This window comes from Canis lupus, chromosome 14, assembly GCF_048164855.1.
Source record: "Canis lupus baileyi chromosome 14, mCanLup2.hap1, whole genome shotgun sequence".
Classification (NCBI taxonomy): Eukaryota; Metazoa; Chordata; class Mammalia; order Carnivora; family Canidae; genus Canis; species Canis lupus.
This window is the reverse complement of record NC_132851.1, coordinates 35,862,274-35,878,383: the sequence shown is the minus strand read 5'-3', so window position 1 is coordinate 35,878,383 and position 16,110 is coordinate 35,862,274. Positions and strand designations below refer to the sequence as shown.

General features: G+C 53.6%; 1 protein-coding gene across 7 annotated transcripts in view; it reads left to right on the top strand.

The window, feature by feature from the left end:
* Nucleotides 1-16,110, top strand: part of COL22A1 (collagen type XXII alpha 1 chain) — a 260,852-nt gene that overhangs the window by 52,867 nt on the left and 191,875 nt on the right. For 6 of the 7 annotated variants that reach the window (XM_072774627.1, XM_072774624.1, XM_072774626.1 and 3 more), the window contains 3 exons: nucleotides 4,953-5,064; nucleotides 10,405-10,528; nucleotides 14,869-15,144. In XM_072774627.1, the coding sequence (XP_072630728.1) occupies nucleotides 4,953-5,064; nucleotides 10,405-10,528; nucleotides 14,869-15,144 (512 nt within the window). Of the gene's footprint in view, nucleotides 1-4,952; nucleotides 5,065-8,816; nucleotides 8,949-10,404; nucleotides 10,529-14,868; nucleotides 15,145-16,110 lie in introns of those variants that run through there. The other variant, XM_072774629.1, reaches the window with a different exon arrangement.

Genomic DNA, 16,110 nt, shown 5'->3' with positions numbered 1-16,110 from the left:
CCCCAGACCCCTTCCTGGGCCGTCTCTGCGTGGACGCGGTAGGTGGGGTGTGCGGCAACGGCCGAGTGGGCTTCCCACCCTCCCGAGAGCCACAAGTGTGGAAGTAGGGTTTGCTTCTCCCCGAGGCCTGCGTGGGAGCTTCCCCCTGCCTCCAGGATGCCTGCCCTGCCCCTGCCCATGGCCCGCGGGGCCCCGTGCCGCCTCCACGTGGAGCGCCGGAGGGGGTCTGCCTGCCTGGCCACGAAGCCAGAGGGGTCGGGAGCGGGTGCTTCGGAGGTGCTGTCCAGGGGATGGCATCCCAGGCTGCTGCCATGACAGGGCGCCCCTGCCCACAAGAAGGTGCCAGCATCTGCCTGTTCATGTTGCAGGGACGTGTCTAGGATGGTGGGAGGCTGCCCAGCCTGCTTGCACAGCAAGTGAAAGGTGTCTTCAAGAGTGACTGAGCCCTCGGGTTCTACTGCCCTTCGGGGGGGGGGACCATGCCGAGGTCCACGTTTGCCCCATTTTGTGGTGTTTCCCAGTGGGATCCAGCTGCAGGCACCTGCTGGGGTGGCTGGCTTAGTGCCACAGCCTCATCAGTCACTTTTCCTCCCTGCCCCCCGTCCTCCACTCCCCCATCGAGCGCCTCCCAGTTCAGCTCTTCTGGAGGGACCCAAAGGAAGACAGGGTTGGTCGGTGCCTCTTTTCTCCTGCTGGAGTGCCTGGTGTGTCGTCGGTGCTCAGTGAGGAGCTCTCCCTCCTGGGGACCCTCTGTCAACCCAGGAGATAAAGGTGGCGCTCATCCTCTTCACTTTCTTACCTTGCGGGGGGGATATGCTTATAGCTGAGCTGCTCTGTGGGGCGAAGCTTCTGGGCAGTTTGACCTCATTGCTCCCACTCGCTGCCTTGGCAACCCCCAGCCAAGCATGGCTCCCACCGAGGCCAGTCTTCAAAGCAAATTCCTACCTCCTGCATTATCCACATTACACTTTGTGAAGCAGCGAATCCCTCAGAGTAGCATCTCCTTGCCCTAAATAGTTCATTATTCTGTGTGTGTGTCTACAGAAGGGGACAGATGCCACCAGACAGACATTAGGAACAAATAATGAATGGTAAGAGTCTTCACTGAGCACCTACGGTGAGCCAAGCGTTGAGCCCATGTGCCCTCATTCAGCCCGTATGATGTATGAGATAGGCACCGGTTTATATTTTATCGTTGGGGAAACTGAGGCACAAGCACATTCAGTAACTTGCCTGGGTTTGTGGTGTAGTCAGGGCTTACGGGCAGACCATGGGATGGAGGGCAAGAAGAAAGGAGGGAAGAGTTCACAAATAAACGAATCTGCCCATGTCACTGCAGATGAGCCTGTCATTCTCCATCATTCTGTGGACTAAGGAGCCCAACTATGTTTTCTACTTAAAAACAACTGATTTTGCTGGGAAGATCCACTGTGCATGGGCGTGTGTGTGTGTTGGGGGCACATGTGTACACGTACATGCATGTGCATGTGCACACGTGCATCAGTTGGGCAGGGCGTGAATGCATTCTTCAGCGTCTGGCATGTGAGGAGGGTCCTGTTGACAGCGTTTGGTGATGGGTAGAGGTGATTGGATTCCTCGGTTAGGAATCCGCTGTGTGTCTCTGCAGCCAGCGGAGCCCTAGGAGCTCCCCTCCCCTCTGTGGGCCCTGCGGCTCCCCTCCCAGGAAGTAATCGCGGTGCCGGGCAGTCATCCATCGCACGTGGCACGGATGTCCTGTTTGTGCAGTGCCGAGCACACGGAGAACCTGCTGGATCTATCCTCTCCTTTAATTATAACCAGTCCAGAGAAAAGCCCTGGCTGTGTGGAAGCTGGAGGGGAATTATGGAGAGATGAGTCTCAGACTTGCCACTTTTAACGCAGTTGGGTACTTGGAAGAGCTTTTATATTCTGGACAAAAGATGGAGTTGCCCAAAGCCTCACTTCCAGGCATTCCCTCAAGGACTTTGGCAAATTGGGGGGCTCACCAGGTCAGAAGAGCCAGGGAGGGAAGAGGGTAGGCAAGGTGGTTTGGAGGCGTGGGTCTCAGGCTGGCGCTGCGGCCCCCAGCCTCCTGACATCTCCGAGGCTCAGGTTCCCTGCCTGCGTGACTGAGCCTCCCACGCAGTGTTTCTGAGGCTCCCTTTTGGGGCTCGTAACCGAAATGGGAGCGCCGTTGACTGCAGGTGTTCTACAACATTCCTGGGAGGTTAGTGATTTGGGGTTTAAGGACATGCGAGGCTCGGGGCAGCTCGGAAACGTGGCACCAGACATTCTGGATTTCTCTCTCCTGCCACCTGGGCTCCTGCGTCCTGACATCACCAAGGCACACCCGCTGCACCTCTCAAGTGGAGCCTGGCCTGAGGCCTCCTCTGTCCCTCTCCCCACCCACCCCTCCCGGCTGCCAGAATGGCCTCTGGAACACCAACACGATTGTGTTCCTTTCTTGCTCTGAAGCCCTTCCACGGCTCCCCCCGCAGAGGGACACCCAGACTTCGCTGTGTGGCCGACATGACCCAGCCTGATCGGCCTCCGCCCACCCCATTCCCAGCCGGTGTTCCGCAGGCCGTGGCTGCTGACAGCCCAGAGTGGCCAAGATTCTCAGAAGGAACCTGGCTGACCCGAGCCCAGTGGCCTTTGCACATCCAACTACCTAGGGTGCCTTTTCTTCCTCCTCTGTCTGCCCATCTTTTATTTGTTCTTCAAATGCGGGCCAGGCCTCCCTGGATTGCTCCTCAGCTGGACAAGGGAGGTATTTCCTGTGCTCCTATGCAAGCCCTGTCATCATCCCCCCTCCTAGTCATTCACCCACGATGCTGTCACTGATTGTGTATGTCTCTGCGTCTCCCTAGACACCAAAATCTGGGGTGGGGGGGGCAGCTGGGATTTTGCATCTCCCTAGACACCAAAATCTGGGGGGGGGGTTGCAGCTGGGATTTTGCCCTGTTCATTATTGGGATCTGAGCAGCCGTCAGGGCAGCCTTCCTTCTCTCTTTCCCTCTTTCTACAAACTGTGCCACAAACAACCGGGGCTCCTGGCTTCTTTAGCATTGGAAATGTGAATTCGATCAAATTGCTCAGCACCGGATGAGGGGAGCAGTCCCTAGATAAGCTGTGTGTGCCTGGGCCAGACCCACCAAAGACCCAGGAGAAGCATCCTGTCTGGAGAGTCCAGCAAAGCTCCACCCAGGGGAGCGGACGGGTGGGGGAGCGCACGCAGTGGGCATCAGCATGGAGCAGGTGCAGCCAGTGGACTCGGGGCCATGGCTCATGGTGTCCCTGATGCTGCCTGCTTCAGCTGACTCCGTGATTTTGGGGAGGCGTACCCTCGCAATTCCTGCACTGAACAATTGCTTCTGTACCTCAGCGTGGCTTGCATCAGGACCCATTTACCTGGAGAACATTTTTCATCTTCCTTCGCAGCCTTTTATTTATTGCGAGCAATTCATCTTTTGTCTCCATGCCCTTTGCTGCCACCTAGTTAATTGCTTGTTGTTCAAAGTTTTGCCGTGTTTAAGTCTTTGTTTTTATTCATGGTTTTTATTCATTGAAACCGATAAAAGTGGAACCAGAAAGCAGAGCATATGGTTGCTATTTTGAAACTTAAAAACAGAATTGTCCCACATGTAACTGCTGAAGGGAGATGGAGCCCGGGGTGGCCCTGTCTGGTGACAGGTGACAGCTGTGAAGTAGGGGAGCAGGCCCCCTTTGCTGACTTGTCAAGGGGAAGGCAGGGGGCACATGTCCTCCGGATCATGAACACGCTCTCTGAGTAAGAGCAGCCGCTCCGGGGGCCCCTCCAGGGCTGGACGTCCGTGCGAGGCCTCGGACAGGCCCGTCAAGTGGTGGCCGCCCTCCCCTCTGTACAGGTGGGATGGGGAGCTGCGAGGGGCTTGGCAGTTGCAGCTGCGGTGTGGGGCTGCAGCCTAAGAACAGAGCTGGTGCCCCGAGTGCTGACTGATGTGCCCCTCCCTGCCCACCTTCCCTCCCTAAACTTAACTGGGGGCATCTTCCCTTGAGCAACAAGGACACCCCTCCAACCTCACCACCTCCCTATAGGAACTGCCCCAGGCGGGCAGGGGAGTCAGAGAGTGTCACAAAAGGGAGAGCCCTCAGGAACCCACCCGTGCTGGGCTGCTGGAGGTGTCAGGTGCAAGCACCTGCTCAGTGCAGCCCTGCCTGCAGGCTTGTGCCTGGTCCTCTAGGTGGGTGCCTTCCAGTTGGGTTGTGTTCCCCACCTCCTTGGTGGAGGAGGCACAAGGATGCCAGCCACGGGTATGGTCACTGTTCGGCCAGCTTTCGGGCCCAGGACAGACTGTCTCCTAGACCTTCTCTGCCTTTCGCTGAAACAGGATCTGAGCCCAGACAGGCTCTACACCCTTTACCACTTGGTGTCTGTTCCATGGACCCTCCAGGGCCTTATGGGCCAGGCTCCCCCTTCTCGGGGACCAGCACCCCCACTGCTGTGAGCTTCCCAGTGCCACCAGGCTACATCTGGGCACAGGGCCCCAGCCAGTGTGGCAGCTCTGTAGGTCTTCAGAAGGTCTCAAGTAGGACCCAGTCAGTTCCGCCAGCTGCTCCTGGTGGGCTCGCAGGGCTCTTAGAGGTATTGATCCCAGAGCTACAGGGGCATCTTAGGCTTTCAACCCCCAGATGATGCTCTAAGAGCAGGACCCAGTCTCTGCCTGCAGAGCCCGCAAGGTGTTCCCGCAGGAGCTTCCCGAACACTGGCCATGCAGCCAGGACATGTTCCAGTTCTTTGGAAGACCCAGATGTGCCTTTCTCCTGCACTTTCCCTGGGATTGGAGATAGAAGCTCTACATGTCCTTACTTTGTCGTTTGTTTTCTCCCCAAAATCTATCTGAACAGTTCCTCTGCTCACCTCTACAGAGACACATGGCTCCCCTGTCCCCTGTGCTCCTCCTGCCGCTCACCCCAGCTCTTCTCTTCGGCAGGTTTTGACCTGATGGATTCATTCAGGGTGAAGGAGATCCTGGGGAGGAGAGACAACGGGGTGCAGAGCTCCTATGTCCGGATGGGATCCTTCCCTGTGGTACAGAGGACAGAGTGAGTGCTTACTTCTCCTTCCAGACCTAGCCTGGATGCCTGGCAGAGGGCAGGAGGGAGGCCAGGCAGCCACGATTGTACACTCGGCACTGGGTGGGGCTCTAACAGGCTCTGAGCCTAGGAAGGTTGCCGTGAGACAAAGCAGCCGAGCCCCTGTCCTGGGAGTCCACCCTGCCTCTTAGCAAATTTGTCACCATTGTCTCTATTGGTTCCCTGGCCTTCTATATTCTCCCCTTCATGGGGATTTGGAGGTAATCACTCATGCATGCTTGTGTTTTTCTATCAGTTCATTAAATAGCACACATGTGTGGTTGTAGATACATGGTGCCTACTGTGGATGAGCCACGGCATCACACGCAGGCATTGTGCCCCCCAGACTCACCTAGTTGGTTTGGCCAGTGGCGCCCCAGCTTCAGTAGTTATTGGGTGCCTGGCCTTACACAACTGATTGGATGCCCCTGTTCCTCCTGTCGTGTCATGTTTGCCACCGGAGATGGATGTTCCTGCCCTACACTGTTATTGAGAGATTATAATACAGATTTGTCCAGGGTCTGACACCTGCTGGGTCTCCACTCAAGGCTGATGATGCTGGTACCAAAATCAATGTTCCATTCTGCTCACCCCAGGCAGACAAATCTTCTGAAAACAGAAGTTATATTTCATCACGGCTTTTTCTCCATCTTAAAGTTCCTGAGTTGTTTCCCAAGTGTTCTTACACTAAAAGGCTGGAAAGGCCCTGTATTTGATCTGGCCCCGTCTTACCTTTTTGGCCTCAAGCTCAACCCCAGGCTCCTACTCTGGCTCCTCTGGCTCTGTTCCAAAAGTTTCTGGGCACCTTCTTCCTGCCACAGAGCCTGTGTTCATGGTTTTCTCTCTACCCGAGACACCAGCTAGTCCTTCAAAGTACAGGTTAACCATTATGCTTTCAGGGATGCCTTTCCCAACCTCCAAAATGAAGGCAGGCCTCTGCCTATCTCGTCTCCTTACAACCTGTATTCCTGCATGAAACAAAGTGGTAAAGCTGAAGCTGATCACTCAGCTGTGTAATGAGTTGTGCAGACCACCTTCCCTGCTCAGCCAGCAGCTCTGGGAGGGACTGGAGTCTGGTCTCTGCTGGGGACCCAGCCTCAGGATGAGCTCTGTCCAGAGGGGGGTTATTCAGTGTCCGTGGGATGGACGGGTGAAGGTATTAGTCGGTTCCTAATGAGGGGAGATGCTTCATCAGGTACTGGCTTGGCAAAGGTGGGCTGGGAGCACCAGGCTGCCAAGCTTGGTCTGCACACCTGCATTTTCTCATTCAGGGAGCATTCTCTGAGTGCAGCCACACCCTGGGCCTGTATCAGACCCTAATGTCCTCCTCAGCTCACAGTACCTGTGAGTATTGCTTGAGTGTGACTACAGGGAGGAGGAGTTTGGAGAAGTCCCCTCCTCTCTGTGTTTGCCTTTCTCACCTGAGCAGCAGAGACCGGAACCCCCAACAGCTGACCCTTAAGCAAAGTGTCTTTCTAGATGCCGAGTGTTGCTCTCTCTCTCTCTACAGATGCTAGGTGGGTGTTATTCTTCATCACCTGGCCCCATGCTCATTTTGGGGGTACACTAGGGAGAGCAGAGTCTAGCTCCCAATCCCCGCGTTGCTCCCTGCACATCTTTGGCTAAATGCGTCTCATTCCCCATACGTATAGTGCAGAAACAATAACAGGCAGATTCACTTTAAAGGGAAAATGCAGTAGAGAAAGAACAAGATGAAGGAAAGGAAGCCCACCTTGTACAGAAGTGGTGGAAAGGCCCAACAGAGACCCATGGAGAACACAGAATGGCTGCGGGTTCCGCTCAGTGCAGGGGATCTGGAGCGGTGGATCTGGGCTCGAGTTACATGGGGTCTTTCTAAGAAGGGATTTCTCTATGGTTCCAATGTGTTTTATTTAAGATTTTATTCATTTATTCATGAGAGACACACAGAGAGAGGCAGAGACATAGGCAGAGGGAGAAGCAGGCTTTATGGAGGAGCCTGATATGGGACTTGATCCCAGGACCCTGGGATCACACCCTGAGTGAAAGGCAGATGCTCAACCGCTGAGCCACCCAGGTGTCCCAGTTCCAAATTTGTTTGAATGGCAAAACGCTGGAAACAAACTCAATCCCGGCAGAGCTCTGACATTTCAAGGATGGATAGTATCCTTGTAGTTTTTTGTGCTTTAATAGAATAAATGCAAAAATATGCCAACAGGTGTAATTTTAATTTATGGGTTAATTTTGTTCATAACAGGAAGGAGTGTCACTTTCAATACTAACTTTTTTCTCACCTGTGCGATGTCTGATGGGCATTTTACACACCTGGTCTAATTTATTTCTCACTACAGGAAAGTGCAGTGAGCAAGGCAGGAATTCCTCTCGTTTATCCAGCGTGACATTTGGGGCTCAGGATGGGACAAGAACGTGTCCGCCATCTCGCACACACTCTGTAGGAGGTGGAGGTTGGCCACAACACTCAGGTCTCCCAGCCTCACGCCCTAGGTGTTTCCCACAGTGATCTTGTCATCCGCTGCATTATTTGTGGAAAGGATAAGATTGGGCCACTTTGGTTTCCTTTAGATTTTGGTTTCCTTTAGGTTTTTCTCTGTTAATGACCATTCCCCCTCCTAATAATAATACCTTTTTCTTAATCTATATATATGCCCTCAGAAAAAGTCTTAGTCTCTCTCCTTTTATCTAAATATAGAGAGAGGGGCACCTGGGTGTCTCAAGGGTTGAGCATCTGCCTTCAGCTCAGGTCGTGACCCTAGGGTCCTGGGATCGAGTCCCACATCGGGCTCCCTGCGGGGAGCCTGCTTCTCCCTCTGCCTGTGTCTCTGCCTCTCTGTCTGTGTCTCTCATGAATAAATAAATAAAATCTTCTTAAAAAAATGGAGATAAAGATGCAAATTTGTAGATCTATGCTATATAGACCTAAATATCTACATGGATCCATCTGTATTTTTCTATGTGTATATATGTCAAATATGCACACATAAGTGTGTATTTCAAAGGTATATAAAAAATGTGTGTTTGGATAAAAACAGCCCCATGGTTTGATTCATTCATGAAATAAGAATAATGAAGGGATGTGCAGGATCTGTTGTGGCTGCAAAGCCTATGTCTATGCAGTTGGGTGGGGAGGGCCCGTCTTCCTCCCTTGGGGGCAGTGACCGGGGACCCCCTCAGTCCTGCGGGGGGCCCAGTGCTGAGGGGCGGATGCTGCTCCTAGGGGGCCCAGGTGTGAGCTGCCTGAGATCTCCCCTCAGAGAATGACTTTGAACAACGGGGCCCCCCTCCCAGCTTGGGTCTGTGCACTGAGAACCACGAAAAGAGGGCCCGTCTTAGCTCACAGGTTCTACAGCCAAACCAAGGGTCCCAGAGGGTCTGCGAGTCGGGAACCAGGAGCCCAGACGCCTCCTCATTTCCCTTCCCGGCTTTCTGGCTAGACGGCTTCCACCTCCTCCATTGGAGAGCTCAATGCCTGCATTCCTCCGGAGATAGATCCCTGCCCCCAGAGCTGGACGAGGCCCCACCACGGCCAGGTTCCTCGGGGTGAGGATGTGGCCAGCTGATGGGTAAGAGCAGAGCTCTGGAGACGGGGCCCCCTCTCTGTGCAGGTCTCTGCTCAGCCTCTTAGCAACCGGATTGTGCTGTGTTAACCCTCAGAACCTGGCTGCCCTCGGCTACAGCGTGAGGATCAGAACAACTTCCTTCCATTCTGGGTGTGGAGGGGAAAGGTGGACCCAGGTAGTCCCCGTGGGCAGAGCTGTGGGGGGCTGACTGCCCTCAGATGAGGGGCTGGCCCCCCACGCTGGGCAGGGCCCCTGGGCTCTGTTCTGTGAAGATTCGAGGATGTCCTGGGGCCCAGGGTAGGGGACTAAACAGGAGGAGACACAGTAGCTGGGCCCCGCTGAGAAGGAGCCAGTGGGAAGCTGTGAAGACAGGTCCACTCAGCTGCATTTGACCCCGGGAAGCGGGGAGGGTGGGTGGCAGTTTAGCGTCTGTCATTGATTCTGTGAGATGGGGATGGTGGAGACACGGAAGCGTACATGCCCTGTGGGGGTGGCCTCGCAGGGCCCAGGTGGGGGGTGATGAGGGAACACGGCAAGTGTCTGCAGAGGGTCATACCGAGGCCCCTGTCAAGGAGAGGGCAGTGAAGGCAGGAGAGAAGGCGATGTGAGAGGCTCGGGAGGTAAAACTGGCAGGATGTCGAGACCCGAGGGTCACCCAGGCTTCCCTTCCGGCCCTGCTCTCATTGCTCTTTTGTTTTTGTTTTTATTGGAGTTTGATTTGCCAACATATAGCATGACACCCAGTGCTCATCCCGTCAAGTGCCCCCCTCAGTGCCTGTCACCCCGTCACCCCGTCCCCTGCCCACCTCCCCTTCCACCCTCCCTTGTTCCTTTCCCAGAGTTAGGAGTCTCTCATGGTTTGTCACCCTCTCTGACATTTCCCACTCATTTCTCTCCTTTCCCCTTTATTTCCTTTCACTGTTGTTTATATTCCCCGTATGAGTGAAACCACATGATGATTGTCCTTCTCCTATTGACTTATTTCACTCAGCATAATACCCTCCCGTTCCATCCACGTCGAAGCAAATGGGGGGTATTTGTCATTTCTAATGGCTGAGGAATATTCCATTGTATACATAGACCACATCTTCTTTATCCATCATCTTTCAATGGACACTGAGGCTCCTTCCACAGTTTGGCTATTGTGGACATTGCTGCTAGAAACATCGGGGTGCAGGTGTCCCGGCGTTTCATTGCATCTGTATCTTTGGGGTAGATCCCCAGCAGTGCAATTGCTGGGTCGTAAGGCAGGTCTATTTTTAACTCTTTGAGGAACCTCCACACAGTTCTCCAGAGTGACTGCACCAGTTCACATTCCCACCAACAGTGCAAGAGGGTTCCCCTTTCTCCACATCCTCTCCAACATTTGTGGTTTCCTGCCTTGTTAATTTTCCCCATTCTCACTGGTGTGAGGTGGGATCTCATCATGGTTTTGATTTGTATTTCCCTGATGGCAAGTGATGCGGAGCATTTTCTCATGTGCTTATTGGCCATGTCTATGTCTTCCTTGGTGAAATTCCTGTTCATGTGTTTTGCCCATTTCATGATTGGATTTTTTGTTTCTTGGGTGTTGAGTTTGAGAAGTTCTTTATAGATCTTGGATACCAGCCCTTTATCTGATATGTCATTTGCAAATATCTCCTATTCTGTAGGTTGCCTTGAGTTTTGTTGACTGTTTCTTTTGCTGTGCAGAAGATTTCTAGCCCTGCTCTCATTGCTAAGCCCACTGCCATCTGTCTCTGTCCACCTCCAGGGATGTGTTCCCTCAAGGCTTGCCTGATGAATACGCCTTTGTCACCACCTTCCGGTTCAGGAAAACATCTCGGAAAGAAGATTGGTACATCTGGCAGGTCATCGACCAGTATGGGATCCCGCAGGTATGAGCAGCGTGCCGTGTCTTGGGGGCCAGGAGCAATTTGTTTCATGGGGATGGTGCCCCCCACCACGTGTTCCCTGGGATCCCTCCATCCAGGACCCAGGAGATCAAGAGTCTGGCATACGAAGCCTCGGGGAAGCTGGAGAAGAAGCCGAGAGATGTGGTTTCTTCTCCCCATGATAGTCCCATGTCTGGCACTCCAGTGGAGCAGAAGCCCACCTTCCCTCCTTCCTCAGGGGTGCTCAGCCTCCCCCAGAGGTGGCAGCCAGCCCCACTGTCCTGTGGCCTGTGCTCTGGTGGCAGCCTGAGCTACACAGTGTCATGTGAGAAACTAGCTTGGGGTCAGCTAGACCTGGGTTCAAATCTTGCATCTATTATCTCTTGGGTGCGGGACCCCGAGATGTGTGAGTCGAGCGTTCTGAGTCTTCATGTGCTTTTTGGCCATGTCTATGTCTTCCTTGGTGAAATTCCTATTCATGTCTTTTGCCCATTTCATGATTGGATTTTTTGTTTCTTGGGTGTTGAGTTTGATAAGTTCTTTATAGATTTTGGATACCAGCCCTTTATCTGATATGTCGTTTGCAAATATCTCCCATCTTCCATTCCCATTCCCACCTGTCCCACAGAAAGCAGGAGAACTGCCACAAATGGTTGGGGAAGTGAGTCTCTAGCAGGGTGAGCCATGTCTCTAGCACCTGCAGAGCAGCACCGTGTACATAACCCAGCCTTGCTGCAGGCGCCTCCTCTCTCAGGACAGGCTGTGTCTATAACCCTGAGTGAAGCTCTGAAGCCCTGTCTTTGGCCACCAGAGTGTGATTTGGAGTTTTGTCTCCACTAAGTTCAATAGCCAGTCAGCAGCAGGCAGCTGGGGTTATGGGGGGGAAAGAAGGTCAGAGAACCAGGGCCATTAGCACCGCACGTTGGCCTGTTATACGCCATGCCCTGTGAGCTCCCGTCTTCTGTCCTTAGTCCCCTTGAATGAGTTTCCCATAACATCCCCTGGTCAGATTGAGACATGACATGTTTTTGGCCCTGACTCCTGAGTGCCCCCATTTCCTGAGTGTGGGAGGCTGGGCGGGACAGGCGAGGTTCTTCTCCAGAGGCCCCTTTATTTCTGGAAGGCACGCAGCCCATCCATCTCCATTCACAGGCACGTGGGGCTTCTCCAGTGTCTCAGGGTCTGGTGCAGCGGGACCGGGTGCCTGTTGTGCATTCTTGCAGTCGAGCCCACCACCCCCTCGTCTGGGCCCTCTCGGTCATGGCATTTGCAGAGCCATGTGGCCTAGCCGTCTGCCGTGCCCTCCCCCGCTCCTGCTGGAACGAGCCAGGGGGCTGGGACACTATGGGGCCAACCAGAGAGACGGCCCGCCTCTGGGGATGTCAGGCTCATTTTCAGAGAGGCACCTGGCAGTTCCATTTCACTGAGCAAGACTCAGTGGGGTGCCCTTGGCTGGTGGTCTGACGGTGGCCACTTCCACGCCCCACAGGAAGTGCTGGCTAGACACAGGGAATGTAGAGAAAGGGAATTGCCAGAAGTGATCTGTGTTCACAGCATCCCATGTAACTTGTCAGGCCTACAGACCTAGGTTTTTATCTTCATCACCGCATTTAGGATTAGCAGCCACACTCGAAGGTTGGCATTCTCCCCATGTGTCATTCATGCATCCCGGATACGGTAAAGGGACGGGAAAGAGGTGGGTACAGCTGGAGCAAAGCATGGAGGGTGATCATCAGAGATCAGGCTCGAGAGGTGGTAGGGGGCCAGGATCCTTGTGGGCTGGTGCAGGCACTTCTGCTGGAGACCAGGCTCTGGGAGGTGGGCAGGTCCAGAAACAGGAGGACAAATTCAGGGACACTTGTAATCAAAGCAAGAGATGATACTGACACAGACTACTAGTGACAGTAAATTGGGTCCAAATGATCCAATTCTGGATGTCTTTTGAAACCAGGACCAACAGGATTTGCTGATGGATTTGAGCCTCAGGGCGCCTTCCTGAGGTCCCCAGCTAGTGCTGGTAGACATAGGACTCAGGCCTGAGGGCCACCATCCCTGGCTACGCATCCTGCTAGAAGAGATGTACATCTGAAGGGAGAGCCATGTCCTCAGGAAGTGCCTACAGTGGTGCAGGGACACAGAGCTCAAATGTGCAAAAGTATTTTCTAGAAACAGAAGACCCCATTTAATAATAATGGAGTATTAGGGTACGTGTATTCGTCATGTACCAGATTACAGGCCAGGGGTCCGTAGTTTTCTGTGGTTTGCCCGCACCACAACATACCAGCAGGCGGTGCAAGTAAAATCAAATCCTAGCCCTCCCTCCCTGTTGTCCTGGGGTCACGGCATGGGGGCCCCAGAGAGAGAAATCAGAACCCCTGGGTTGTGTTATAAACACCGGAGCTGATTCCCAGCAGTGCGTGGGCACCTTCCTTGAACCCAGGGTTCTCATTCATTCACTCGCTCATTCATTCATTCAGTGCTTCTTGTGGGGGTGGCCTTATGTATGGGGTGTCATATGGGGAGGAACAAGAGAGACAGAGTCTGCTTACAAGGATGGGGCAGGGCGAGGAAGAAACAGGTGAACAAAAGCAGTGAACTCTGACCAAGCGCTATGAGAAAAAGTAAATGACACGAGCCTGGAGGCATGTGAGCAAGTGAACACGCTGGAATCCTGCTGTACGTATGTGCCAGAGAAGGTTTCCACTGCGGGGAGGCCTTTGGATTTATTTGCTTAGTTTGTTATAGCTAATACTTGGAGCAGCACCTGGCATATAATACGTACTGCATAAGTGTTTTACTAAATGTCAATTCGTTTCATCCTCGTAATGACTCTGTGATGTAGGTGCTGTGATTGGTGTCATTTTATAAATAGGGAAATAGTACAGAGAGGTCAAATAACTTGCCCAGGGTCGCACGGCTCAATAACGACTTGCCAGTTTGGGTGTAGACAGACAACAGACAGCCCCAGTTTTTGAAGAGCTTTTAAAAAAGTCACTAGGGTTAAGGTTGCAGATGAGGTTAAGGGTCAGAGTTGAGGAACCCGGCAGAGGCTACTGGGGAGTCTTGGGATAAGTGACAGCAAGAAGTGGCCACCTGGGGCCTGGGTGGTTGGTGGTTACTAGAGACCATGAGTTCTGGAGGCACAGAGGACAGAGTCCCTAAGGGGGAAGCAGGGAGAGGCCGGGAGAATCAGCCCCCTGACCCCGTCGTCCCGCCTATGGTCTCCATTCCATGGGCTGCCGTGGGCCACACTGATGAGAAGCCCAAGGGCACAGGCACCCACATGGGGCCCTTAAGGCTCAGACTGTGGGGCGCCGGGAGCTGGGCAGGGAAGGATGGAGCATGGCTGGCAGGGCAAACGAAGACCAGCAGAGGAGTGGGCAAGAATGCAGTCGTTCACTCTCCCGCTGACGAATACTTATTTTCTCTGTGTCACGCGATCCCCCGACTTCATGTGTCTGTGTTGCCCACCATCCTCTTCCTGACACCTGGCACATGGCTGGTCTGTCACCGAGGATGTCCCCTGAGTACTGTGAAGGGGAGGTAGCAATGAGCATCTGGATGGCCACGGGTCCAATCATTTTTCCATTTGTAGGAAAACAAAAGTTAGACTTTCTTCCAGCCTCACCCAGGCATCTTGCAAAGGGCAGGGGCTCCTCCAGGGAATAAGACACAGGAGTCCCTGCCACCAAGGAGCTGGAGCTTCAGGTTCCTCCCCATGGTGGGAAGCAGTATGGGCTATGGCAGGGTCTCAGCCTCGTCCCTGGGGTCTGTTTGGCCAGCCCAGGGTTTGATTTATTTATTTATTTTTAAAGATTTTATTCATTTATTCATGAGAGACACGAGAGAGAGGCAGAGACACAGGCAGAGGGGAAGCAGGCTCCATGCAGGGAGCCTGACGTGGGACTCGATCCTGGGACCCCAGGGTCACGCCCTGAGCCAAACGCAGACGCTCAACCACTGAGCCACCCAGGTGCCCCCAGCCCACAGTTTTAAACGACATGGAGAGAAGTTGGGGTTTCTCGTTGGTCTGAAGGCTCAAGCCCTTCGGCACCAGTTGTCTTGCACACTCACAGAAGTGCCCATACCGCATGGTGCCCGTGCGTGGAGCTGTGACAGGCATGAACCCGATTATCCTGTCCAGGGCAGGGCTCAGAACAGCCCGCGGGGTAGGTATTATATTCGCATCCAGGTTCAGGAGGGAACCGGGCCTTTGTCCAAGGTTGACCAGCACCCGGGGACACGGTCAGGAGGTGAGCCCTGACTCTGCACCCCAGTCCCTGTCGCCATCTCCCGTCTCGGTCCCCTGTAGCTCAGGGAGCCTGCGGTTCTCTGCTCCCCAGGTCTCCATCCGCCTGGACGGCGAGAACAAGGCAGTCGAGTATGACGCCGTGGGTGCCATGAAGGACGCCGTCAGGGTGGTCTTCCGAGGCCCCCGGGTGGGTGACCTCTTTGACCGGGACTGGCACAAGGTGGCCCTGAGCATCCAGGCCCAGAACGTCTCCCTGTACGTCGACTGTGCGCTGGTGCAGACGCTGCCCATCGAGGAGAGGGAGAACATCGACATCCAGGGGAAGACCGTGATCGGCAAGCGCCTCTACGACAGCGTGCCCATCGATGTGAGTACCGGGGAGGCCCTCTATAGCCAAGGTCCTGGGGTCACCAGGGGAAGCCTCAGGACACTAGTATCCCCAAGTGCCCCTCACAGGTCTGTGTTGTGTATCAAGATATGGCCTTGGACTCCCTTTGGAGGGAGGACTCCGACCCGGAAACCATCCTGAAGCCAGAGTCTCCATCCCTCATGCATGCAGCCGGTCATTTGTCACATATATATCGAGCACCTGTGTGCCGGGCACTGTGAACAGCAGTGAGGATGTATATCTACATACGTGTTTGTGGGTACACAGGTACAATTATAAATTGTAAATTTATTTATTTTTTAAAGATTTATTTATTTATTTATTTATTTATTTATTTATTTATTTATGATAGACATAGAGAGAGAGAGAGAGGCAGAGTCACAGGAGGAGAGAGAAGCAGGCTCCATGCCGGGAGCCTGACGCGGGACTCGATCCCGGGACTCCAGGATTGCGCCCTGGGCCAAAGGCAAGCGCTAAACCATGCAATTTAGGGATCCCCTAAATTGTAAATTTAAATAGAGGCTTTTTCCCTTCTCTGATTGTAGAAAATGTGGCAAATATAGAAAGTATATGCAGAATAAATTTTAAAAATCATCCTGAGGGCACCGCCCAGTGATAACAACCCATAACTCAGCATGGTAACAGCTGTCCCCCTGCTGTCGCCCCATCAACGTTCATTCTTCTTGCTCTTCCCTCCTCCTTTCTTCCTCTTGGGTCCCCACGACGCATGCACACGGGGCGCCGGCGCTCTCCATGTGCTCCGTTCAAGCCAAGGCAGCCTTACCTGCCATGATGGGAGCGTCCCGCCTCCTGGGAGATAACCGGGGCAGGTTTTGGGATAGCTCTTCCCAAAACCATTTCTCATCTTCTCTTTTTTTTTTTTTTAAGATTTTGTTTATTTATTCATGGGAGACACAGAGAGAAGAGAGAGAGGCAGAGACAGAG